Source organism: Rhopalosiphum maidis, chromosome 4 (assembly GCF_003676215.2).
Source record: "Rhopalosiphum maidis isolate BTI-1 chromosome 4, ASM367621v3, whole genome shotgun sequence".
Classification (NCBI taxonomy): Eukaryota; Metazoa; Arthropoda; class Insecta; order Hemiptera; family Aphididae; genus Rhopalosiphum; species Rhopalosiphum maidis.
Genome location: NC_040880.1, coordinates 40,660,163 through 40,683,337, shown reverse-complemented (window position 1 = coordinate 40,683,337; position 23,175 = coordinate 40,660,163). Strand labels below are relative to the sequence as shown.

At 29.1% G+C, this 23,175-nt stretch overlaps 3 protein-coding genes across 6 annotated transcripts; 1 reads left to right on the top strand and 2 right to left on the bottom strand.

Annotated features, from left to right (window-relative positions):
- Window positions 1-1,074: 1,074 nt before the first annotated feature.
- On the bottom strand, window positions 1,075-4,080 carry LOC113555695 (probable cytochrome P450 49a1). The gene is made up of 9 exons (XM_026960206.1): window positions 3,788-4,080; window positions 3,499-3,706; window positions 3,190-3,415; window positions 2,338-2,525; window positions 2,080-2,266; window positions 1,882-2,014; window positions 1,612-1,818; window positions 1,342-1,545; window positions 1,075-1,280 (listed from the first exon to the last, which is right to left on the bottom strand). Exons 2-9 carry the CDS (start codon window positions 3,590-3,592, stop codon window positions 1,164-1,166), a joined length of 1,356 nt encoding a protein of 451 aa, XP_026816007.1. The 5' UTR covers window positions 3,593-3,706; window positions 3,788-4,080; the 3' UTR covers window positions 1,075-1,163.
- Window positions 4,081-4,273: 193 nt separating this feature from the next.
- LOC113555696 (RNA-binding protein 1-like) lies at window positions 4,274-8,648 on the top strand. 4 transcript variants are annotated; one of them, XR_003405411.1, is made up of 5 exons: window positions 4,274-4,600; window positions 6,878-7,100; window positions 7,168-7,338; window positions 7,734-8,076; window positions 8,244-8,373. XR_003405411.1 is itself a non-coding variant. In XM_026960208.1 (4 exons), exons 2-4 carry the CDS (start codon window positions 6,895-6,897, stop codon window positions 8,335-8,337), a joined length of 459 nt encoding a protein of 152 aa, XP_026816009.1. In that variant the 5' UTR covers window positions 4,275-4,600; window positions 6,878-6,894; the 3' UTR covers window positions 8,338-8,648. The 4 variants fall into 4 exon arrangements, 2 of the variants coding, with proteins under 2 accessions (XP_026816009.1, XP_026816008.1); XR_003405412.1 differs by having other exon boundaries at window positions 4,275-4,600; window positions 7,168-7,326; window positions 8,244-8,371; XM_026960208.1 differs by lacking the exon at window positions 7,734-8,076 and having other exon boundaries at window positions 4,275-4,600; window positions 7,168-7,326; window positions 8,244-8,648.
- Window positions 8,649-9,871: 1,223 nt separating this feature from the next.
- LOC113555694 (nose resistant to fluoxetine protein 6-like) lies at window positions 9,872-22,671 on the bottom strand. The gene is made up of 12 exons (XM_026960205.1): window positions 22,231-22,671; window positions 17,015-17,235; window positions 16,569-16,777; window positions 14,990-15,084; window positions 14,726-14,925; window positions 13,551-13,714; window positions 13,289-13,457; window positions 12,430-12,765; window positions 11,024-11,213; window positions 10,275-10,417; window positions 10,072-10,180; window positions 9,872-9,986 (listed from the first exon to the last, which is right to left on the bottom strand). Exons 1-12 carry the CDS (start codon window positions 22,622-22,624, stop codon window positions 9,895-9,897), a joined length of 2,322 nt encoding a protein of 773 aa, XP_026816006.1. The 5' UTR covers window positions 22,625-22,671; the 3' UTR covers window positions 9,872-9,894.
- Between the last annotated feature and the right edge of the window lie 504 nt (window positions 22,672-23,175).

Below are 23,175 nucleotides of genomic sequence, written 5' to 3'. Positions count from 1 at the left end.
TATAGGTTTATATATTTATTATTTTTAGTATTTTTGGTATTCTGTTAGTTTTTCATTAAGAACTTTTGGGCCACTTATTGCAAGCAATATTTTTTTCTGTTAATTTATCCATGATATTTCAATATATTTTTAACTCCACATCTAATATGCCGTTCATATTTATTTTCTTTCAACTCAATCAGGGACTGTTTGAACGATTTCATGCAACACCAAACATGATTATTTATTATCATTATGGGTATTTCCTTGTTCAAGTACAACTCTTTGCATACAAATGAAATAGTGAGTTATTTTTTTAATCACTGTTTCAAGTCAATTATGAATTTAGAACAAATATATAATGATTTTATATGTATGCTCGGAATAGCTGGTACTCTAAAACATTCACTTTTATGTATTGCCTAGAATACAATTTTAACTGGCAGATAGTAATAGTTTATTATATATAAAAAAAAAATTAATTTGTATTATTATATTATTTATTTTATTATTACTACTATTATTATTATTATTATTATTATTTATCTAAATATTTCTTATTATAAAATGTTGTGACAAGATATTGTTCTCGCATTGATCTCATCTGTCATTTTAATATTATATAATTATATAATTGAAAGTATAGAAAAGAAATACAAATGAAATTGTAAATGCAGGCTTATTTGAAAAAAAAAGTATTGTAAAATGAAATGCTATTATTTATTTTTACTTGTTAGATTTTTTTTTTTTCATGTTATTAGTTAAGAAACAAAGCGACGAATTGTTTATCATATTTATACCGATTTTATGTTGCCTTGCAATTGGGTATATTTATATATATTTAGATATATATATATGTATGTATACACATAAATATTTGTACGTTATGTTGTGTTTAAATATGATACATGTGGATATTGTATATTTTTGTATATAATGTTGTTTATATATAACATTAAAAATAAAAACTCTTATTTTCATTATATTATATCAAAAAATATAGATATACATTATGTAATTATATTTGTATATAAGATAAAGATATATTATACTATTTAGTAGCACATGCTTTATATATATTTAGTGATACATTTTTATTTCACAAAAGTTGAAGATTGTTTAGAGAAAATTTAAAAAAAAAATAAAATAAAAAAAATAAATAATGTTTTGCGAAAAAAATGTGTTTATCTATTGTGGAATATTAAATCTATGCGATTGTCTGGTATTCTATTCATGCGATAGATCATGCCAATATTTTTTGATTGTTCAGTTGGCATACTGATTTTGAAATTCTTAATTAACTGAAAACAATATATAATATTTTATTAATATTTAATTTGTTAGTTAGTATCTGTATTTTACTTCAGACAGGAGTATTGTCATTTCTTGCATCGCAATGTGTCTTCCAGGACACATTCTAGGCCCATGTCCAAAAGGTAATGAAGCGTAAGGATCAAACTTTTGGATATTAGAATTTCTTAACCACCGACTGGGCTGATACTCAAATGGTGCTTTAAAGTATTTTTCTTTTGTCGATGTTAAAGAATTGAAAGCCATCACCAATGTCTAACATATAAGTATAATTTAATCAATTATTGTACTATACTTAAAATTATATCATTTTGGATTTACATTAGCTGGAATTTCATAGCCTCCAATGACACAGGTTTTTGGAAGATATCTGGCATTTGCACCTGCAGTAGGGGACAGTCTAAGTGTTTCTTTTATGCAAGCTTTTAAATAAGCTTTTGTATCTTGTTGAACATCCTCTAGACAAGCTTTTTGTACGTTTTCATTTTGAGAAATATAATACAATGTCATTGCTAAAGTAGTAGCAGTCTACATTAGAAATTAAATAATATTATTTTAATGATAAAATTGCAAAAACCAATAAGTACTAACAGCATCAATGCCGCCAAAAAATATTTCTAGTACAAGTAAATTGATATCAGTACTTGATAAATTTGCATTTGTGTTAATAGCATTAACTAGAGCATTGTACTCATGTGCCTGTTTCAGGTACTCATCAATAAAACTGAAAATTCCAAATAATATAAACACTACTATTCAATAATAGAATGTGATGTAGTGTTGAATTACTTTTTACATGTCGTATGCGAGCTTTCTAGATTTTTATAGGCATTTGTTTTATAAAATTGCCATACAGGCGGTTCTTTGAGTGTATTGTACAATCCGTCCATGAATTTACTTCCTGCTTCCATAAAACATTCGGACATGGTTGTATTTAAGCATTTTATTCTTAATCCAGGCGAGACTATAGAAATTGCTGGATGGGAGAAAAACATTCATCAAAAGTAATCATAATATAAATGGAATTTAAGAGTTACTATTTATTACCTTCAACGGCAAATTTAGTTAAGTGATAGAATATGTCTTTTAAACAATTGTCTTTATTTCGGTTCAATTTTATATATTCAACGAAATCCACTGCTGCTTCTTTATGTTGAGGAATGAAACTTTCATAAATATTTTTTGCCATTAATGGAACAATAGCTTTTCTCAGTCTATACCATTCTACACCATTTCTATAATCAGATTATTAATTGTTAATCCAATAATTAATAATAATATCATGAAACATTAAAAAAAAAAAACCAGATAATTCTACGAATGCTGAATTAATAGTTATTTAATATTTTCCAACAGTATTTAGTCACAATATTTAATATTATTTTGTCAGTAGGAATTTATGTTGTGTGTCTACCATTTAAAATATTATTGTAATCAAACACTACCACAAAACAAATCTACTTAATATTTAATAAAAAATTGCTTATATTTTTGTAACTTACCTTGAACTCTAACTGTAAGCTGTGCTGCCAAAATAATTGATACCAAAAAAATAACATACCTACAATATTTTTATTTTCATCAAAAAACTTTCAAAATTAATTTACCTTATTTTTATACTATTTGATATTTAATATTATGTTGGCATATTATTATAAGATATTATAACTTATAAATAATGCATTTCTAAAAAAATAATCATTTATTTAATAATTGTATTATTAATATCAAGAAGGAAAAATCAAGTGGAAAATAGTAACAAAGCATAACTGCAGAAAAAAAAAACAAACCTCAATTTCAACATCAGCAAAAATTTCAGTAACAGTTGGTAACTTAAAAAAGATATTATATTATGTATTTAGTTTTTTATAATGTTATACTATAATTTATTATTCTTACTCAGATACTAATCCTCCAGTGCCATATGGTTTTTTTCTGAGTAGGTTTAAAGCTGGAAATATTGGTCTTGCTGGGTGCTTACCTTCATGAGCAAACATTGTTTTGGCATCTTCCACTCTTGTAACAACAACCATTGTTTTGCCACCCAATATTAGTTTAAACACTGGGCCCAACATACATTCTATGTCACCCAAAGCTTCTGTCAGGCGTAAAGAGTCGTAAGGACCTTGTTTATTTAAAAAAAATATTATAAAATTGAATTTATCTATTTAATAAGGAAGTAAATAAATCAATACAAGTAATGTCTACCGATTTTCGGGATGAACAAATGCGTGTGGCCGAGTAGAGGCCATCGTTTGGGCTCAGGTATGCTACTAAACGGCTTGTACAGACGGCAAGTCATGACTAGTTATTGTTCGAGATAGACTGGGTGCACAAAATCAGATTGGCCGTATACATTCAGTTTACTGATTAATCTGTATTCCATATTTCAATAATATGGTAATTCATTAGGAGCCTGTTCAAAGTACATAATGTATGGTACATATTAAACATTTATATGTAAATTACACCACCGTCCACCAAACACGAATATTACCTTTTTATTACAATATTATACATTTTATTTTTGTTCTGAAATAGCATTACACAGATGGTAGATCGACTGTATTCTAGTGACTCGTTATGTTTGATATAATAAATACGGATTATAGTTTAGATTGTTTAGAAATCGAATGTTCATTAATATTTAATTGATTATTCAATACTTGCACAATGGCATCGTTGATTTTGATTTTTGATTATATTTGTATAGTGTAAATAGTGTAATATATAATAATAACATAATATAGTAGTATACTAATTACGGTCTATTATCTAATAAATTCATGTGAAATGTGAATCACGGTCGTTGATAAATAAATAACTAAAAATTGAGCAATCAACAGGTTGTTGTTATTATTTTAAAATGTCTTGCGCGACGTTGCCGAGAACGCCGGTCGTTTTGCTTCCATACCGCGCGACATTGACACCGGCAACGTCGCACAGTCGCGTCCGGGTTCGTCATCCATTTTGTTTACATATTATCGTCGTTCTCTACTATTGCAGCACCTACGACCACAGCAAACGGGGTCCTCTACTCCGTCTAGCTGTTAATGACACGGTCGCTGCCTTAGCGTTTTCCCGTTTTGTCATTCGTTGTTATTAGTTATTCTTTTAGTTTTTTCCCCCCTCGTAGTCTACGCTGACGACTATATCGCGTCAGGTTTACTCAACGTCACGTAACAAAACATTACTGGTTTTTTAAATTTTTAAGTTTTCACTATTTCTCATTCTGATTTTTGTTGCCGTAGCAGAAACACAAGCAAGTGTACCTACGCCGCCCACACGATTCGCCAATTCATTTTTAAATGTGAGTATTTACCATCGAAAACGCACGTAAATGCAACAATAATATTAATTATTAATTACGATATTGAAACTAATTTTTACTGCAAATCGTTGCCGGTAAATTGGCCCCCGGTAGTCGATAAAGGAATGAACTAGTTAGCGCCGCCACCGCCGCATATTCCTTTGCGGGGCGGACATTTTTTCCCCTGATTTTCTTTTGTCACTTTATCGAGCAGATTTTGTTTATCGAAGATTTTACTAGCAATAAATAATCGATTTTTTTTTGCGATTATCCACGTCTAAAGGTTAAAATCTTGAAAATCCTTGTTCAGAGAACAAACTACTATTCTACCTGTTCTGTTTTCGAAAGCATTGTAGGACATCGTATTTTTTCATACAATTTCGATAATAGTTTTTTGACTTCCGCGTGTGGTAATTATTGCCACATGTTAATAATACTATATTAATGCTAATATTATGTTTTTGATTATGTATATTAGTGTATACTGTGTAGTACTGATTTACCGACCATTCAAAACCATTGTCTGTCTTTAAGTGAACTGTTAGTACTGCATGTGTGATCATTGTTTTTAACTATAAGCATTAGTAGATACAGTTTTTTTTACATTTATAATGTACTTAACTTAATACCATGTTATTGAAGTACTAAAATCTTGTGTGTTAATATTGCTTACATAAATATCAAGTTAAAGAAAGAGTAAAATGTGTGTATTATGCACTATTTCAAATAAAAAGAGTACATAGCTTTTGGCAATTAAGTGTTCTATTGGTAAATGAACATGTTAAATGAATACTTAATATTTATTATAAAAACTTAGGCCAGTAAACATTTTTTTGCTAATTTTAATTTATTAACTCCTAAGTAATTGCATTTATGCATTTTTATCATATTTTGAGAAAATTATGTTAGAATTGTTATTATAATATTAATGTAATGCTTATTGGGATAATATGTATGATAGAAATAATTGATGTACCTACCAACATCAGTGAACAGTTATATAATTAAAAATAAATATATTATAATTTTTAATGACATTTATACATTTTAAATTATAATTTCTAAGTCTATTAATTTAAATTGATACTTATTCAATAATCATTATGATCAAACAGCTTAGTATTTAAATATTTTTAACTATGTATCACTTTTATAGCTAGTTTAAAATCAATTTTAAGGATTAAAAATTGCTTTTGATTTAATAAATACTTAACAAAAAGTTATTTAAAATAATATTTTTGTAGATTGTATAAATATAACAATAAATACAATTTTTATAAATTGTAGTATGTGAATATAATTAAAGTTTGTTTCTAAATGTGGAATGTTTTATTAGATAATGAATTTCTTACAATTTGAAGTAAGTAATATTATAATTAAAACAATAAACTAAAACATGATAAAAGTATAATTGTATAAGTATCAAATTACTGGTATAATACTATAAATATTATTAAGATTGTGTTGTCTGCTTATTATTATGCATTGTTGAAAATAGCATTTGTAAACATATATAAAATATTAGTACTAAATGCTATTATTTATTAGTTGCTAAATAAGCTAATAATGAATTATTTTGACATTTTAGTTTTTCTATTTAGAAGTAACTATGTATTTGTTATTATCGTTTCAGATTGTTAGAAGAAACTAATATTTCTTTAATAATATTAATATGTAACGTTTTCAAGGTTAATGTTTTGTTTTTTCTCCGTTTTTGTTAGGGTATTTAAATTTATTTTTTTTTTTTACTTAAAACATAGTGATAACAAAAAAGGAAATGGATTATTTATTAAAAATATGTTATTCTCCAGGCATTTTAACTTTTAAAAGTTTAGTATTAAAATTATTGTTCCATAACATGCCTTAGTACATTTGTACTAACATTAGTTAGTACAAAATTTATATTATCCTAATTGTTTTATTTTACAAATTGACAATAATATGTTGTATTTTATGATAATAAATAATAATCATTATACTTAGTTAATCTAATAAATTGTATTATGTATCAGTAATATTTTGTGCATTCAAAATTGGGTACATATTTTTAAAATTTAGTTTTTCCTATGGTTAATAAGAGTTTATAATTTAAGTGTTAATTTTTAATGATATTTCTATATTTAGTAGTAATATTCAATTAGGATATTATGTGATTCCTTAATCAAAAATATTTATTAATTATTATATTTTTGGGTACTTATTTTATATTTACTCTATTTAGTATTTAATATTTATTAGTTAGTTAATCTTAAAATAATTTTTCTTTTGCTTTTTTAGTCAAGACTTAAAGCAACATGTCTCATCGTGACTGGGATCAATCATGCAAAGTGTACATTGGTAATTTGGGTCAAAATGGTACTAAACATGAAATTGAAGCATCATTCACAAAATATGGTCCGTTGAAAAATACTTGGATTGCTAGGAATCCACCTGGTTTTGCTTTTGTTGAATTTGAAGATCCTAGAGATGCCGAAGATGCAGTCAGGGGACTTGACGGAACGTTAGTAAACATCTCATATAGAAAAAATTATTTCAAATACCTATAATAATAAGTTTATTCTTTTTAGCCGTATCTGTGGAGTTCGTGTACGTGTTGAAATGTCTAGTAACCGACCTCGTGGTGGACGTGATGGTCGTGGTGGTGGAGGAGGAGGTGATCGCAGAGGTGGTGGTGGTGGTGGAGGAGGTGGTGGATACAACAGAGGTCCTCCACGCTACAATGATAGGTATAATGACAGGTAACATTTTATTAATTAGTTCTTAATTCAATGATTAACTTTGAATTTATGTTTTAATTTGATTTTCGGTTTGATCACTGGGTTCAGTATACATTTCAGATAATTTTTTAAACATTAATAAATTAATTAACTTTTTCTTCTAGCAAATAATTCAATACATTTTGAATTTCTGTTGATCATTTATTATATATTTTTGCTGATTGGGTTTGCCTTTTTTATCTCATTGATTATTTGCAAATATATTTTTTCATTTATTTCCTTGTTCTACCTCGTTCTGGTAAGTTTATTTTTTATTTTGAGGTCCACTTCTTAAGAAAATAATTTTTTTTGTTTATTTGTTTTTTTTTCTAATTGGGCTTTAATTGGATCTTTTTTATTTTTGGGATAATTTACAGGAAAAGGATCATTGGTTATCGCCCATACTAAAAATTTATCATCCCATCTTATAAAAAAAACCTCACACTGACAATATGACTTGACCAACAATTTTCGTACTTCGCTCCACCAATTCTACTGAATTGAAATACCGTAACGTGTTATTTAACATCATGCGGGCGGAAACAGCCTATTCTACACTATTCTACAATATTCTTCCAACGCCTCTACCCTACGATCAACTCTTCACAAGCACTCGTATGCTTTCTTGGCTGTTTTAACGTCTCCACTCACACTCTCCATCTAAACAACATATGGTATTATTTATTCTTTCATTGAAAATTGAGAGTTGTAAGTTAAAAGGTATTTAGTTTTTTTGTTTTGTTTTTTTTTTTAAACAATTACCTATGAAATGTTTTTTTAATAGGAGCTGTAATAAGTAAGTATAATTAATATTCCTCAGTTGGAAATGGAGATGGTTATAGTATCTGTTATTATTATGATATATAACTATTTAAATTGTATTTTAGATCACGATCGCGATCTCCCAAACGTCGTGCACCGCCATCACGGTCACGTTCAAGGAGCTACTCACCAAGACAGCGTCGTACGTCACATTCCTAAGATAACAATTTTAAACAGCGATGATACAGGTTTCATTTAATATGAACTTTAGTATGCCCCAATTAATTATTGTTCCCTATGACACTTCAATATTTTCTGTTAGTATTTTACAGAAATCCTAATGATTTTTTTTTTTTTTTTTAACGATCTAATTTGTAATTTTTTTTTTACTGAAGATCATTTGGTATTTCCAAAAGATCACTTAAAATTTAATAGCTTTATAATAAGTTGACTTTTGTAAGTTATTTTTATTCATTGTACCTACCATTAGTTTGGTTTACTTAAAATATACAATACTCTTAGATAAATAATTTGAATTTTTAATTGTATAGACTTTTGTATTGGTCCTCATACTTAATCATCCATTTTAATGATTCCTGACTGTACCTATTTAAAGTCTTGCTTACTTTTGAACAATTAATGGAATTAATAATTAAACTTTTAAAATGTTTAAATAAATTGGCTATCTCAGATTAAAAAAAAAAACATTCTGTATTTCTGGGTAAGTAATCAATTGATAATCAGTATAAAATATAGTAATTTATTTTAGTAATACATTTAAAAACCAACTATAAGTGAGGTAGGTGGTTGCTAATAAATTTAATTTATTTAAAAAATATGAAAAAAGTCAACCTTAGTTCAAATATTGTAATATCAAAAAGAACTATTCAAATTCAAAATGAGTTGTATGTTGTAAAAAGTCCATTCAAATATTTGTCCACAATCACTAAGTTATGTGCAATATTTAGATCTGGATAATGTATACATGGTATTAGAGCAACTTATTTACTGACTTGCTGTGTTATCCCTCCCCTCAGTATAATTTAGTAAAATAAATTATTATTGTTCAGTCTAGTTTTTAACTGATTGCACATTTAAGTGACAACTGTATTGTTGATCATAATACCAAATTGGTTTTTTTTTGTGGTCAACAAATATTTTTGTAGCTGATTTACAAGACTTGCTGAGATAAATTTATTAAGATAATTGAATATATAATTTAAGTATATATCAATGATGTGATTTGATTGATATCTTACAATACCTAAGATAGTGGTGTGTATATATTAATAATAATAAAAAAAAATTTGAACTAAATGATTTTTATTTTATACAATTAATAAGTATTAGATAGGTTATAGACAATTAGACAAGTATGTGTGTAGAATATAAAATAATTGTTCTTGGTTAATTTAATAGAATGATAATTACATATATTTAAATTATATTATATATTTCTTAAATCACAAGTATTTCTATTATGAGTGTTGTTAAATATTTCTTACAAACTAAATTATAGAAAATTATAAATTAAAATTAAAAACGTTAATATATATTTCATTATTCTAATTGTATTGTATGCTTAGTAGTCTTAATTTTAGCTTCTTTGCGAAAAAGTCGAAATCATAGTTGTTTAGTTCATTAAAAAATATAAATAATAGTTTATTATAATTAAAAATTAGACAATATAAATTGAAAACCAGTAGGAACTGAGGAAGTACAGACACTTAAAATCTCTTAAACATTAATATTTAATACACTATTGTTGTAATTAGACTATGGAGCTGTTATCTGTTGAAATTTTTCTGGTTTTGTGTTTAGATTATTTATCTTTGTCGTTATGTTGTCGACATAACAAGATTTATTACCTGAAAATTAAAATCAAAACCATGATGGTTATCTTAGAGTGTGTTATTTTATTACAATCAATAATAATTATATTTGTAAATGAACCTGGATTGAAGAAAATTTTTTCTAAGCCGATTATGGGCGATTCGTAGAGTAACGTCAAGCAGAAAGCCGTCAGGAACGATAGGGTGATGTCTCCGAGCGATAACCACACCTACAAGGATCATACAATAATAATAATGATTTAAACATGAATCTTGTAATGTCTTCATGTCAAAGATATCATATTATAATTTAATAATAATTACCAGGTTATAGTAGGACGTGTGAAACGGTGTCCGAATGGAGCCTACCGTGTACAACTGCAGTCCACCGTGACACAAGAACGCACAGTACGTCAATCGGCTCAGCGTTATTACCGGTTTCCAGCACAAGATGGGTTCGATAAAACCTATAGTATAATGCAAACACATTAGAAAACGAATAATTAATAACGTTTACGGTCGCAGCTATGATAGTCTCGGAATAAGTAAACTGCGTTTCGAAAAAAGGTCACGGTCACGATATTACTGTGTAAATTCCGTCCGGGACATTTAAAAAAAAAAAATATGAAAATTGATACATAATATGTATATATTATTATTAGTGTTTAAAGTCAAGGAACAAAAAGTAGAAAAATTATGGAAAAAGATACAACAATGAATTATATGCATGAAAAAAAATGAACGAATTGTAAACAAAAGCTTTATTCGTTTAGCCTTCGTGCGGGATACACTCATACGCATTTTTACCAGTTATTTAATATTTTTATGTACAGCTAAACCAATAATATATATAATTATATTTTTATTTTTTTTGTCCTCAATCAAAATAAACGGAAGGAAAATTATGGTTTTTTAAACATTTTCCCTGGATGTAATTTACGGATGAATAAAAAACTATTTTTGCTTTATAATTTACGTAAAAATTACAAACGCGACCTAATAGTCTACGAATCTAAAGTGACAATAGGTTTGCATTTTTCCAGGGTAACGTCGTTTGTGTGTATCGTATTTACCTCCGTTACCAGTGGACACTGCGATGATTGTCCAACTAACACCCGCTGCCCACGTGATGCGATACAGTGCGCCGTACAGAGCGGCAACAAAAGCGTCGTACTCGTAGTTGGGCTTGTAGAACCACCAGGCCGAGAACAGCGTGCCGAACATGAGGACTATCGAAATGATCCAACTTGACCATACCACGTACTGGTCGATAAACAGTACAAACAAAAGGTATTACACTATTGTCATTTACCACCAGGTATATACATATATAATATATATACATTTAACATACCTACAGTAGTTAGTAGTTACAAGTCAGTGTTGTGAAGTATTTGAGTAAAAGTGTCATTCAGATATATTTTTGAGTATACCTATTTCTTTAGGACGTAGGAGGATACATTATGTTTCTAAAGTGCAATAGATAAGTATTAAATTAATAAATAAAAATTATTTAAAAAATACACTAGTACAGTAATATACTATCTTATGTTGATTAAAAAAGGCCTGCAAAATTATTTTAAATTTGTGTCTGTATATTTTGAAATATTTTAAAGAAAAAGAATTTTGAATAACTTTTTAAAAGTATTCCTTACAGCCCCGATAGAAGTACGTGTTGTTGTAACGTCGATTGGTATAAGTATAAATGTATAATCATTAATCATTATGACACAACAGAAGTTCTTGGACGGTGTTCGATAAAAAGGGAATGAGTCGATAATTTTGACAAATTTTTCGATTATTACGCCACATCTTACTGTAGATAACAGTGTTATATCTATGTAGTTTTTGTCACCAAAGCATAAACGTGGATATCTAAAATACGTCTTTAGTCTTATCGAAAACTTTATTGAATAGCCCAATGGCATACGCAATTCACAGCGGTCGGTATTTAAGATAATATATATAATTATCGATTATCGAGTAAAACTTTTAAAAAGCATAACTGATGATCAACTTACTACGATAGTATAATAGTTGTTATAATCCATTCAATTCTCAAAACAATAGTTTTATTTTAGTTTTTATAACAACTAAGCATGACTACGACTCATTTAGCTATTTAAGGCGAATAGGTGGGAGTAGTGTGACACGTACGATGTAATTTATGTCAGTGTAAATATACGTGTATTTTAATAAATATTTTTAAGTATCAAGATTTGATTTTTGAAAAAGAATTCCATTTCAATATAAGTTTATTGAAAAATTAGTAAAATGTATATATAAAAAATAAGTATAGGTACGCCTGGCACATTCCAATCCAAACCTAAAATGATTATCACCCCAGGCCTAAATCAGCACCCCCAGTTTTCCCGAGTAATTTATTTTTGTATATCATTAATAATTCGTAAGTTATTGTGATTTATTGGTTCGGATAAAATATATTTTTTTTCCAATTATAATAATAACATGCACGCACTTTGTTGATTTTGTAGGACGAGTTTTTCATCTTATGCCTCACCAAGCCCGTCATCATGCCGACGTAGTACGGCGTGGCTCTGGTGTGCGTCGGAATGTAGAGGCTGCGGAACGTTTTATTGGCGATGGGATTTCGCAGCGTCTTGATGTGCACCAACAGAAAGGCATCCAATTTGCCAAAATACGTGACCAAGAAAGTCGTGGAAATCGACGTGGCCAATATGAGCGCCAGTACTGAATTTCCGATTTTCGGTTTGTGGTACAACAAACTGACGATGATTGGCGCTGTCAGGAACAGGTGCGTATCACATGCGATGTACCAAGATTGTATCATGCACTGCGCGGTGGCCGAGGTAAAAATAAATATTTCATTGCGTAGGTCAATATTATATTATAATCAAACATAAATCATATTATAATATATTATATTATGTATATTACGTAGGTACTACAGATTATAGGTGATTGGGAGGAAAGGATTACCGAACGTCTCCCTCAAATAATTTTCAAGGTCCTCAGCAAAAAAATTTCTACGTTCGACACATATTATTATTTAACAATATATATTGTAATATCGGGTTTATTTTATAGTTATAATATTTATTTAAAAGTATTATTCTATACTTTGATCTGTTTTCCATGTTACCCATACTTGATCCAGTAAATAAAAATATTTTATTCATTATTAAACATTTGACAATAAAGGAAACACAGCTATTTAAAGCATTATAGGAGTGAGGGTATGTGTATATTTTTGCATATTTTAATTTAAATAAATTTCAATCTCCTATCCCTTAGAATATATTTAAATCTTCACCAATAATTACGTGACCTATAGTTTTACTTTTTTATACACTTACCAATTTTTCTGGTTCGATATAGTTGTTTATGTAGAGTATGTTGGTCCACCAGCTTTCGTGGCACCTTTCCACTTCCGAGCCCACTCTCTCGTTCCACAGAGGTCCAGTTCCTATTTTTATAAACATCGTACAGTAAAATCCAATCACTATCGCATAAACCGGTGTCAATCTATCAAGTAAATAATATTTTGCTTAGTTATTAACATTTTACATTATATATTGTATTCTTTAAGATATCGATAACAATAATTATTGTTGTTACCTTACGTAACGGTGTATGTAAAATAGTGGTATTTGAAAAGCTTTTGGGTTTTTTTGGATGTGTTCCAATAGTAAGTAACATGCAAGGAAGCCACTTATTATGAAAAATGTATCCACTAGTATGGGTCCGTTAAGTATGACCATAGCTTCGATTTTGCTATAAAACTAAACCAAAAGGCAAAAATCATGTTTTAGTCTTACAGAATATTTATTTTTTCATGGTGCCCCTTATGATTCATTGATGTTTAGGTTATAATATTATATCCATAGAAAAATATCTATGTACGCAGTTAAAACATAATTTGTAGTTTGTTAAATCGTTATACATTTTAGTGAAAGGTATGTATTGTATCAAATATTACCATTATTATTTTTTAGTTGCGCGCAGGAATATATTGGTAAATGCTTTGAGTATGTTGTACATGTCATATTTTCCTAAAATGTATTTTAATATTTTTTTTTCTTTCTATGCTAAAAAAAATAGTTGCTTACTCCTTAGTTCTCAAACAACAAGTCATTAGGACAAAAAAACAAAAAATAATTCACAAATTATTCATATAAATGATTTACGCACACTTATGACAGATATTAAAAAGATATTATACTCATTTCCCATCATTTACTGAATACTTATAATTATAAAACTAATATTTTTTTATCGTGTTTGGTTTTCTTCATAAATATTATTAAATATCATGACTACAAGTATATTACCGTATACGCTTTAATACACTCCGTAACTTATGCAATATTTATTTAAATTGTCCAGTATATTGTTATTGTAATTTAAGAATAGAGATACAATATATTGTCAAAATACAATTCAGTAGTATTCAACTTTTAATCTTGAGAATTGCATACTGAAATATTTGAATTTATTTAGTGCATAGTTGTGCAATGACGATCGATCTCTTCCAGTTGGTAATTTGGTATAGTGTATTTATAGGCATTTAAACGGTCAATGAGTATGAGACTATTGAGTTCTTTAAGATTTCGAAGATCGAACAAGTGTACCATTATTGTAAGGTATAAGAAGTAAGAATTTTTTGGTTATATTGTTATTAATTACCATTATTCATTAATAAAGAATAAATAAATTATATAGCTATGCAAAGAAAACGGTAACATATGCAAAGAAAAATGTATAAGAAATGTAATTATAAGCAGTTTACTTACGTATTCAATAAAATTAGTGTTCATTATTGGGGAGCCTAAAGTGAACATAAAACGATGTCCTACAATAATGAAACACATCGATATAAATTTCAACCCATGAATGCATTCCAGGTTGTCTGAAGTCTTCGGGAAGGTAAGCAACTTGCGAACGTTTTTCGATAGTGAAAACGATTGGAGTATGAGATGTTTTTTCGATTTTTCTGTAATATTACAATAACAATTCAGTGTATTTGGTTTATACAAATCATTTTTAGAGGGACTTACCGGAAAACTGAAAATGCTCGAATGAAGACATTGAAGTAAACAAATCGTAGTAAGTACTCACACCGATGAGAATTAACGAGAATCCAATTATTGACCTGGACATATAAACAATCTTAGTAAAATTAAATTAAATTAAAATATTTCCACATTTCAATCGTATTATAATCATCGACTAATCCCATATACCATAATAAATTGGACATATTGTTTTATTTGCACATACAAAATTAATTTGACATTATATCTGTGCCATATTAGATTTTCACGAATAATCCCTCTATAGAGTATTATCCACGCTTGTTAATAATAAATTCAAAATTGACACGTGCGTTAATACATATCAAGCTGAAAACGATTGCGTATAATTTACCAACCAATCGGAGGATATTCAAATGTTTTAAAATGACCCGAAATAAAAAAAAAATGTGCTGTGTTATTATATTCTATATAGTTGGCGCATAAAATCGCACGATCCTGTTTAACATTATTAATTGTTGAGACGGTTGGTTTTTTTCCGTTTAGTTTGCTATACATGGTTAAAAAAGATTAAGCTAAGCTAGTAAGTACTTAATAGCTATTAATATTTATTTTAACACGATTAATAAAGTTTGGAAATTAACGACTTTGCATATTTTTTTTACACCTCGAAAGACGTAGGTACATCAGCGACGAACAAGAAAGTATGTATATATATATATATCGCTACGTTAATTTATCAGCGATTTATCGTTTCTGTAGAGACTGTTATAACAATATAAATTGCATGTATACGGTTTTGCAAAACGTTACTGAAAACCAGCAGTTGATTCGCTGAGTAACCGTGGACATTTGGTAAAGATATTTAAGGGGATTGAAAGTGATGATTTTCCGTCACATGTCGATCACACTTACAATACAAGAATATAGACGTATATTTTATTTTGATTTTGCCGATCAATCTAATGATGCGATAAAGATTTTTGAAAACAGATTTAAATTTGTTTTGAAGTTTAACTCGAATTGACTTTTCCACATTTTCGTTTTTCTTGCCTTAAGCTTATCAATAAATGAAATATTTCAAATATAAAAGTTCCAATTTGTCCTGTTTATTTTAGTGTGATTTGAGATTAAATCAAAAATGCAGAAAAGTCGATCTTAAGCAGACTCACGAAATATTCAAATCTGTTATCAGAATTCACACTGCATTGATTGTAAGTTAGAGCACAACTTCCTATTATATAGCTTCGTGACAGAAAATCACCACTTGCGATTGGTATTAAAAAAAAGATAGAGATAATTATTAATATAATAATAATAATAATTAAATATAATATAATAATTAAACATGTATACGAGTGGTTTGCGTATGTCACTTGGGAGAGAAAAAAATGTCATGTTTCATCGATAAATATGTTTATATTATATATATAAAAAAAAACTGCACATACGATGATCGTATTCTGTTAGATATCCTATAGCAACTACTCGTCCATGGGAGCTTGCATCGCATTAATAACAAACTATTATAATAATAATAATAATAAAAAATATTACATAAATAATTATTATTTATGTGATATTTTTTTTGAACGGCACGTACAAAAATGTATAATCTCCCCAGGTCCATGGTAATGCAGTATTCGTCTGACACTTGACGGCGCCGACACTGGTCGTTATTTTTTCCTGAGGGATTTCCCGCAGGATACCTTCCATGTGTTTCGATACGTCCCCACTGTTGCATGTGTGCGGTACACAGTATGCTATGTAAATTCTGTTCCGCATACTTTTGTTCGGATCGAATGCCAATTCCTGAATATAATAAAATTCACGTGATGAAAAGGGTATTATAATAATTCGTTTGACGGATTCGTAAGCGCTATATATGTATTATACGAAAAAAGTCGTAGGTATATTAATTTATTGTAGACGGGCGCACAATTAAAACCCATTCAATCCGTTGTTCAACGTGTAATTGTATTATTCCTACGGATAGCGTTTACCTCTCGTCAAAGAAAAAATAAATAAACAGTTGATATCTCGACTTGCCTGCAGTGTATCCCACGAGGATTCATTAAAAACGTGTTTACGTGATCTAAATTCGAAATGAGCTATGGGATTTATTTCGACTTCTACTAGACAGTATTTTCCTTGGATAAAATCGTCCCGTTCAAATACTTCGACGTCGACGCATTCGTCAAAGTTCCCAAGATTGTACGTAGATCCGTCAAACCAACCAGTCGATATAAATTTGGCAGACGCGTCAAACACTAAAAGTAAATATATTATAGTAAACGCGGTATATGTAGGTTAATAATACAATTTAAATACTGTAGAAATATCGTATAGATGTAAACTATAAAATTACGCACTCGATAGCTCATAATTTACATTTTACACTATTTCCGCAGTATTTCATAATTGTTTGTTGCGCAGTAAAAATTGTCTGTCACGACACTCTGTTTTACGGTTGCACAGGTATTTGAGGTATTATTAAAGTATAGCACAACACATTCAAATACCGTGCAGTTTAATACACAAATCATCGCCGAATGCAGTTTATTCTGTTTTTATTCTAATAACGCTGAATAAAAAAAAGTAATGATAAGTTTAACGCTACACGTGTAGCGGCCATGTTACTATAGTTCTGTATATTATTATATCTAAACAATTTTATTCATTATTCTATGATTTATTTATGAGTTCGTCGATGAGCTTGTAATATATTATTATTTCCTCGCAGTAAGAGAAATAATAAACGTGATCAATGATTATAATATACAGAAAGTCAATATCGACATGGCGTCATCTTCTGTCGCACAAGTGTTTATATACAGGTATATAGTGAAATATTATTTTTGCAAACAGACTGTAATCTATTTATGGTAGGCCCGGTGTTGGCGGTGATGAGGGTGATATATCATCCCCCGGAGCCTTTTTTTTTTTTTTATTCGCGTGGAATTAAATAATATTTTGAAACTCGACAACTGCCAATTTTATTATTACGTTACCATAGCAATTTTTTTACGTAGGTATAACACCCCCATATACACATAATATGTCTTCATTGGGAATTTATGACTATATATACTCCGCGAATAGTAAAAATCATATAATGTAATATAATACCAATACGATAGTTTTATAAAATTATAATACATAGTTGTTTGAAGAAGAAAAACCCTCCTCCGAGGCGTTGAAGCGTGTCCAGTGTGTATCTATATAATAGTTTTTAGATAATACGATGTATAAGTGGTACCTAAAGTGAATCTTCCTGGTAATTTTAAAATGTTTTGACCAATTTATAGAAGTTCCCTGCAGTACATACTCGTATAAGAAAGTTTTAAATACTGATGGGAATTGCGTACAAGTAACAACGGTCAACGGTAATTATTTAGAGGACGTCGTATCCGCACCCAGGCCCGTAGCAACCAAATATTACGTCGGATGCGAAATTTTAAAATGCGCTCTTATATGAGCTATAAATTATAATAAAAATGCCCTTTATATAAATGACTATATGCTATTGGTTTTATATAAAAATATTATCATTGGAAATTATTTTCCGCAAATAATTAATATCTATAAATCAGCATAAATTATATTGAAGTTTTAAAAAATAATATAAATATGTATTGAAATTATTAACATAAAATATTGAATTTTCATTTATGCGTCCTCTCAAGAATTGCGCCCGTTGGGTAGGCACCGTTCACTCCTTATGCTATGGCCCTGTCCGCATATGTTGTCTCCGTCTTACTAACGCATACCATACTAAAATATATGGTTATTAGTTCCAATTTTATGTGTTCAATTCAAATTTTAGATTTAGAGTGAAATTACCTATTATCAAACTTAAAGGTAAGAACATTAACTATGTTGTCTTGTCGGGTTTTTACGATATTTGAATAATTAAGCAAATTATGAGTGTGTAAAATATTAATATTTAAAAATTCTCATAATTCATTTGAAAGGTAGTTCCAGAAACTTGGTTGGGGGGGGGCTTAGCTTTAATTTTTCTTATTATTTTCGTAATCCATATAGAAATGTGTCTATCTATCTATATATAATTATACGTGTTTATGATAGATGATAGTGTAATATGTTATTTTGTTTGTAATTTTTTTTTTAACAATATACAATTTTTTAGAAATACGGGTTTGGAGAGGCGGTTCCTAGCCTCCCCCCCTGGAGCCACTCATGATTCACTTGACAAATTAAAGGGTCATAAAAAACCAACTAGAGATCACCAATAAGATTCTTATCTAAGTTTAATATTAGGTCATTTCCCTCTAATATTTAAGCTAAACACACGAAATTGGAACTGCTGAACGTATATTTTGGTATGGTATGCGTTAGTAAGACGGAGACAACACGTGTATACGACTTTCTCTTAACATAAGCAATCTGTGCTCAGCGTTATTAGTTATAATATGCGACGTTTATTAGCTATAACTTTAAATATACTATACTATTATATTTAATATTATAAAAAATGATAACAATCTTTATTTCATAACTTCTTATTATCTCGGTTTAAAATTTTAAAGTATATCATAATACATTTTTATTCGAGATATTTTTGTGACTTTCAAAAATGTATACTGTTGTGTGATATTTACTTATACACTTACAACCAATATTATAGAATACAAAAATAATAAAGAAATAGAATTTGTTATTTATTTGTGTAACACATTATAATATATTTATAAATAACATTAATCGTAATATAAAAAGTTAGAACAGATTACTTTCAAAACAAAAAACATTTATATAGGTATGTATATATTTGCAGGAAGTTGCGAATAGCATAATTTATTAATGGTGTCAATACACATAAATAAATTGGAATACGAAAACTATTCTATAGTTGTTATTCGTGAACTCGTTGACTGACATCGACACATCGTTGAATATTATTCTGTATATCTTTCTGGTAATTATTTTACTGGTATGATGGACATCGTCCAAGTTGTCAAAATGTAATATCGTACTACGGTATTACTACACCACTAACGAATAGAAAACCGGAAGTATGATTGACAAAGTGGTCGCTAAGATGGCCAAATGTGATGAGTCATTGGTAAGCGGAACCGTTGCGACGTGTTAAACGTCGAAACAATACAACGCGTGGCAGGATGATAATACTACAGTGGCCGGAAATCACTCGAACCGCGAACTTAGTTGAAAAGTCAAAAACGACGAAAAGCCAGAAAAGCACGAGTCTGTATAATCTGTACGCATTGCAGTGGTACAAACATGTGCTCTCACGACATAACCAATAAACCAACCAACGATGTTAGTAATTTTTTTTTATATTTCGATTATTGTTTATCAAGAATGGAGGATTTATTAAAAATATACAATATTAAAAACAAATTAATTAATAATAATACCGATTGTTATCAGCGCGACCACGCCAATGCAGAAGCCTGAGAAATTGAATATAACTATCCGCCGCGATACCCTTATTTCGACGCCCATATTTTTTTTTATTACTATCTATCTATAAGTTACAATTATAATAACTGCATTTGCGTGTTTAGTCTTTCTAATACCTGAAAATTATTTTTTGTGTTTAAAATAATTTATTTCGAAAATGTTATCTTGATAGAGCTCAACACTGCTGTTAATTTAGTGATACAACTTTTGAGTCTTCATATAACTATCGCTACTTTTCTACATCATCTTCGTGTAAACCATAAGTTACACGACGTGAAAAGTTTTTCTAGTACCTACATAAATATAGAACTTAATTTATAGATATTACGCAGTTTCATATTGAAAAGTTTCTGATAAGGCAAGAGCATCATCGTAATCAATGATAACGATATACATCTTATCGATTCTGCAAAGTGCATAAGAGCAAAGCTAAGATAAAAATGTTGGTAATCCTATATTAGTTTACTTGAGTGCATTTTAGAATTTTTCACAAAAACTAATAGGTAAATGGTAAAATTTACGACATTCTCGTTTTAACAAAAACAATTCTACTCATATTAAATAATAATATCTGCTGAAAAATTGTCGAAAAGACATTATTAAATTTTTAAAATTGTTATGAACATCAACAAAATTACGATAGATAACTAAATAGATGCAATACTATTAATTAATAACCGCGATTTTTAAAAATAAATTTATAATTTTTACTTTTAAGACATGATACTAATAAAGTAATAACATATGAAATATAATACATGATAAGAAATTTTGGTGTTGAAAATAGATTAAATTGTTTTATATTTATTTAAAATTTTTAAATATTAAATATACATCTAAAGTTCCTTCACATCTTTAAAGTGTAGAATTTCTAACATTTTTCTTATAGCCTTTTATGTGTTAAGTGAGTGCAATTAAAAATTTGTTGTTGTTGTTGTACATGTTTTCAACATTTTGAAAATAAATAATAATATTTATGTTAAACTTATGACATGTCAGTCACAAAAGATTATATTTGTTAATGCATTTGTTTACTTTTCATGCGGTACTCTATAATATATTATAGTCTTACACTCTTACATATTATAAATTTTATCCCGCTGGATTTTTTTTATTTTTATTATGTTAAAAAATTAAGCCTATTCGACGAATTTAAAGTGTGCGTAAAGCGTATAGATAGATATTTATAGACAATTTTTTTTAGTGATTAAAAAAAAAATATTTTCATTAAAATAGGCAGTAAAATTCATAAAAGTTACGTAACGAAGTCTCTTGACCACGTTTTAGTATATTTTTGTTTCTTTTATCGTTGTTTATTATAAAATACAATTATACATAAAACTTATATATATATATTGTAATATGTAATCAACAGTTCATAGTAATGTCATCATTATATTATTATTTCATTAATCAATTTATTTCTATTACAACAAAAATCAATAATGTGCTTTTAGTTTTTATAATATTTAAAATGTTTATATTCCCAAGACGAGACGAGTCAAACTAAAGATAATAACTATTGACTCCAAAAACAGACCACAACGTAATCAAGTTAGTTTTGAAGTTACATGCGAATCGTTCTAATATTATACATTGTAAAATGATAATTCATGTAAAATGTTGTGTATTTATTTATTTTTGGGTGAGGGGGCTATGTTTTTGAAATATCTTCTACACGAACATATTATCTTTGTAAATGAGCGAGATAGGTACTCAATTTTACCTCATCTCCGTGTACGTGGCCGTTTCGAATGAGATGAGATTGTATTCATAATAGATTTTTAGGTCTTAGTTTATTTTATTGCATTGTTGCTCACTTTTTGTCGCCCAAAGCTGGAAATCGTTGAGATGCGTCAAGTACACGGTGGTGTGCTTGTAGCATTGTGTGTGCACATCGGCCGAAGTAACGAACGGCAGGAACTTGGACACGATGTCCGAAGTGCGGCGCAGTAATCGTTGCACGTGCGTCCTGTTTCTGTCGTCCGCGGTCGGGATTGCGAAGCTGCCGCCGTAATGAAGTCTATCCGGCCGGAAGTCGTCGACGCCATCGCGCGGTCGGAAGTCGTCTTGTCGTACGTATGGTAGGTAGTCTGCAGCGGTCGCCGATTGCGCTGCCCAACAGTAGTTGCAGTTGTCGTACGAACCAATCAACGCGACGATGATCATCAGATGGAACGACGTGATCACATCCGTGCAGCGGTTTTTCGACATTTTTCGCGGGTCGATCGTTACAGCATTACTGCAGACGTTGCGTGATGTTGTCCGGTACTGACCACGGGGAAAGAAACATAACGAATGTAAACTGTTAAAAGTCATATAGGACTTCAATGAGGAGTTATGACATTTCGTTTTGGTGAAACAATAACAAGGAACCGAATTCGGATTTGTTTGGATTGCGTCGCAAAACAAACACCTGTGCGAAAAAAAACACGTAATCGAAATAATACCAGCTATATAGGAGTGTGTAATTAAAAAAATATATATTATTCATCGTCCGGTCGTGATGTATACCTGCAGTGTTACAGAGGGACCGCGATGGAGGTAATTGAACTGCCCGCCAGTAAATATAGTACTATACAATAATATATATGTATACGTGCATGGCTGCATGACAAATTGTTATACATTTATACGTGTACATAAAAGTGTGTAGAAAAGTTGTACCGAAGTGTAGTATCGTACTTAAAATTCATATTGATTGCAGTGAAGTATATAATTAATATTATAATAAAGTGTGTTTCACGTACACACATACACACACA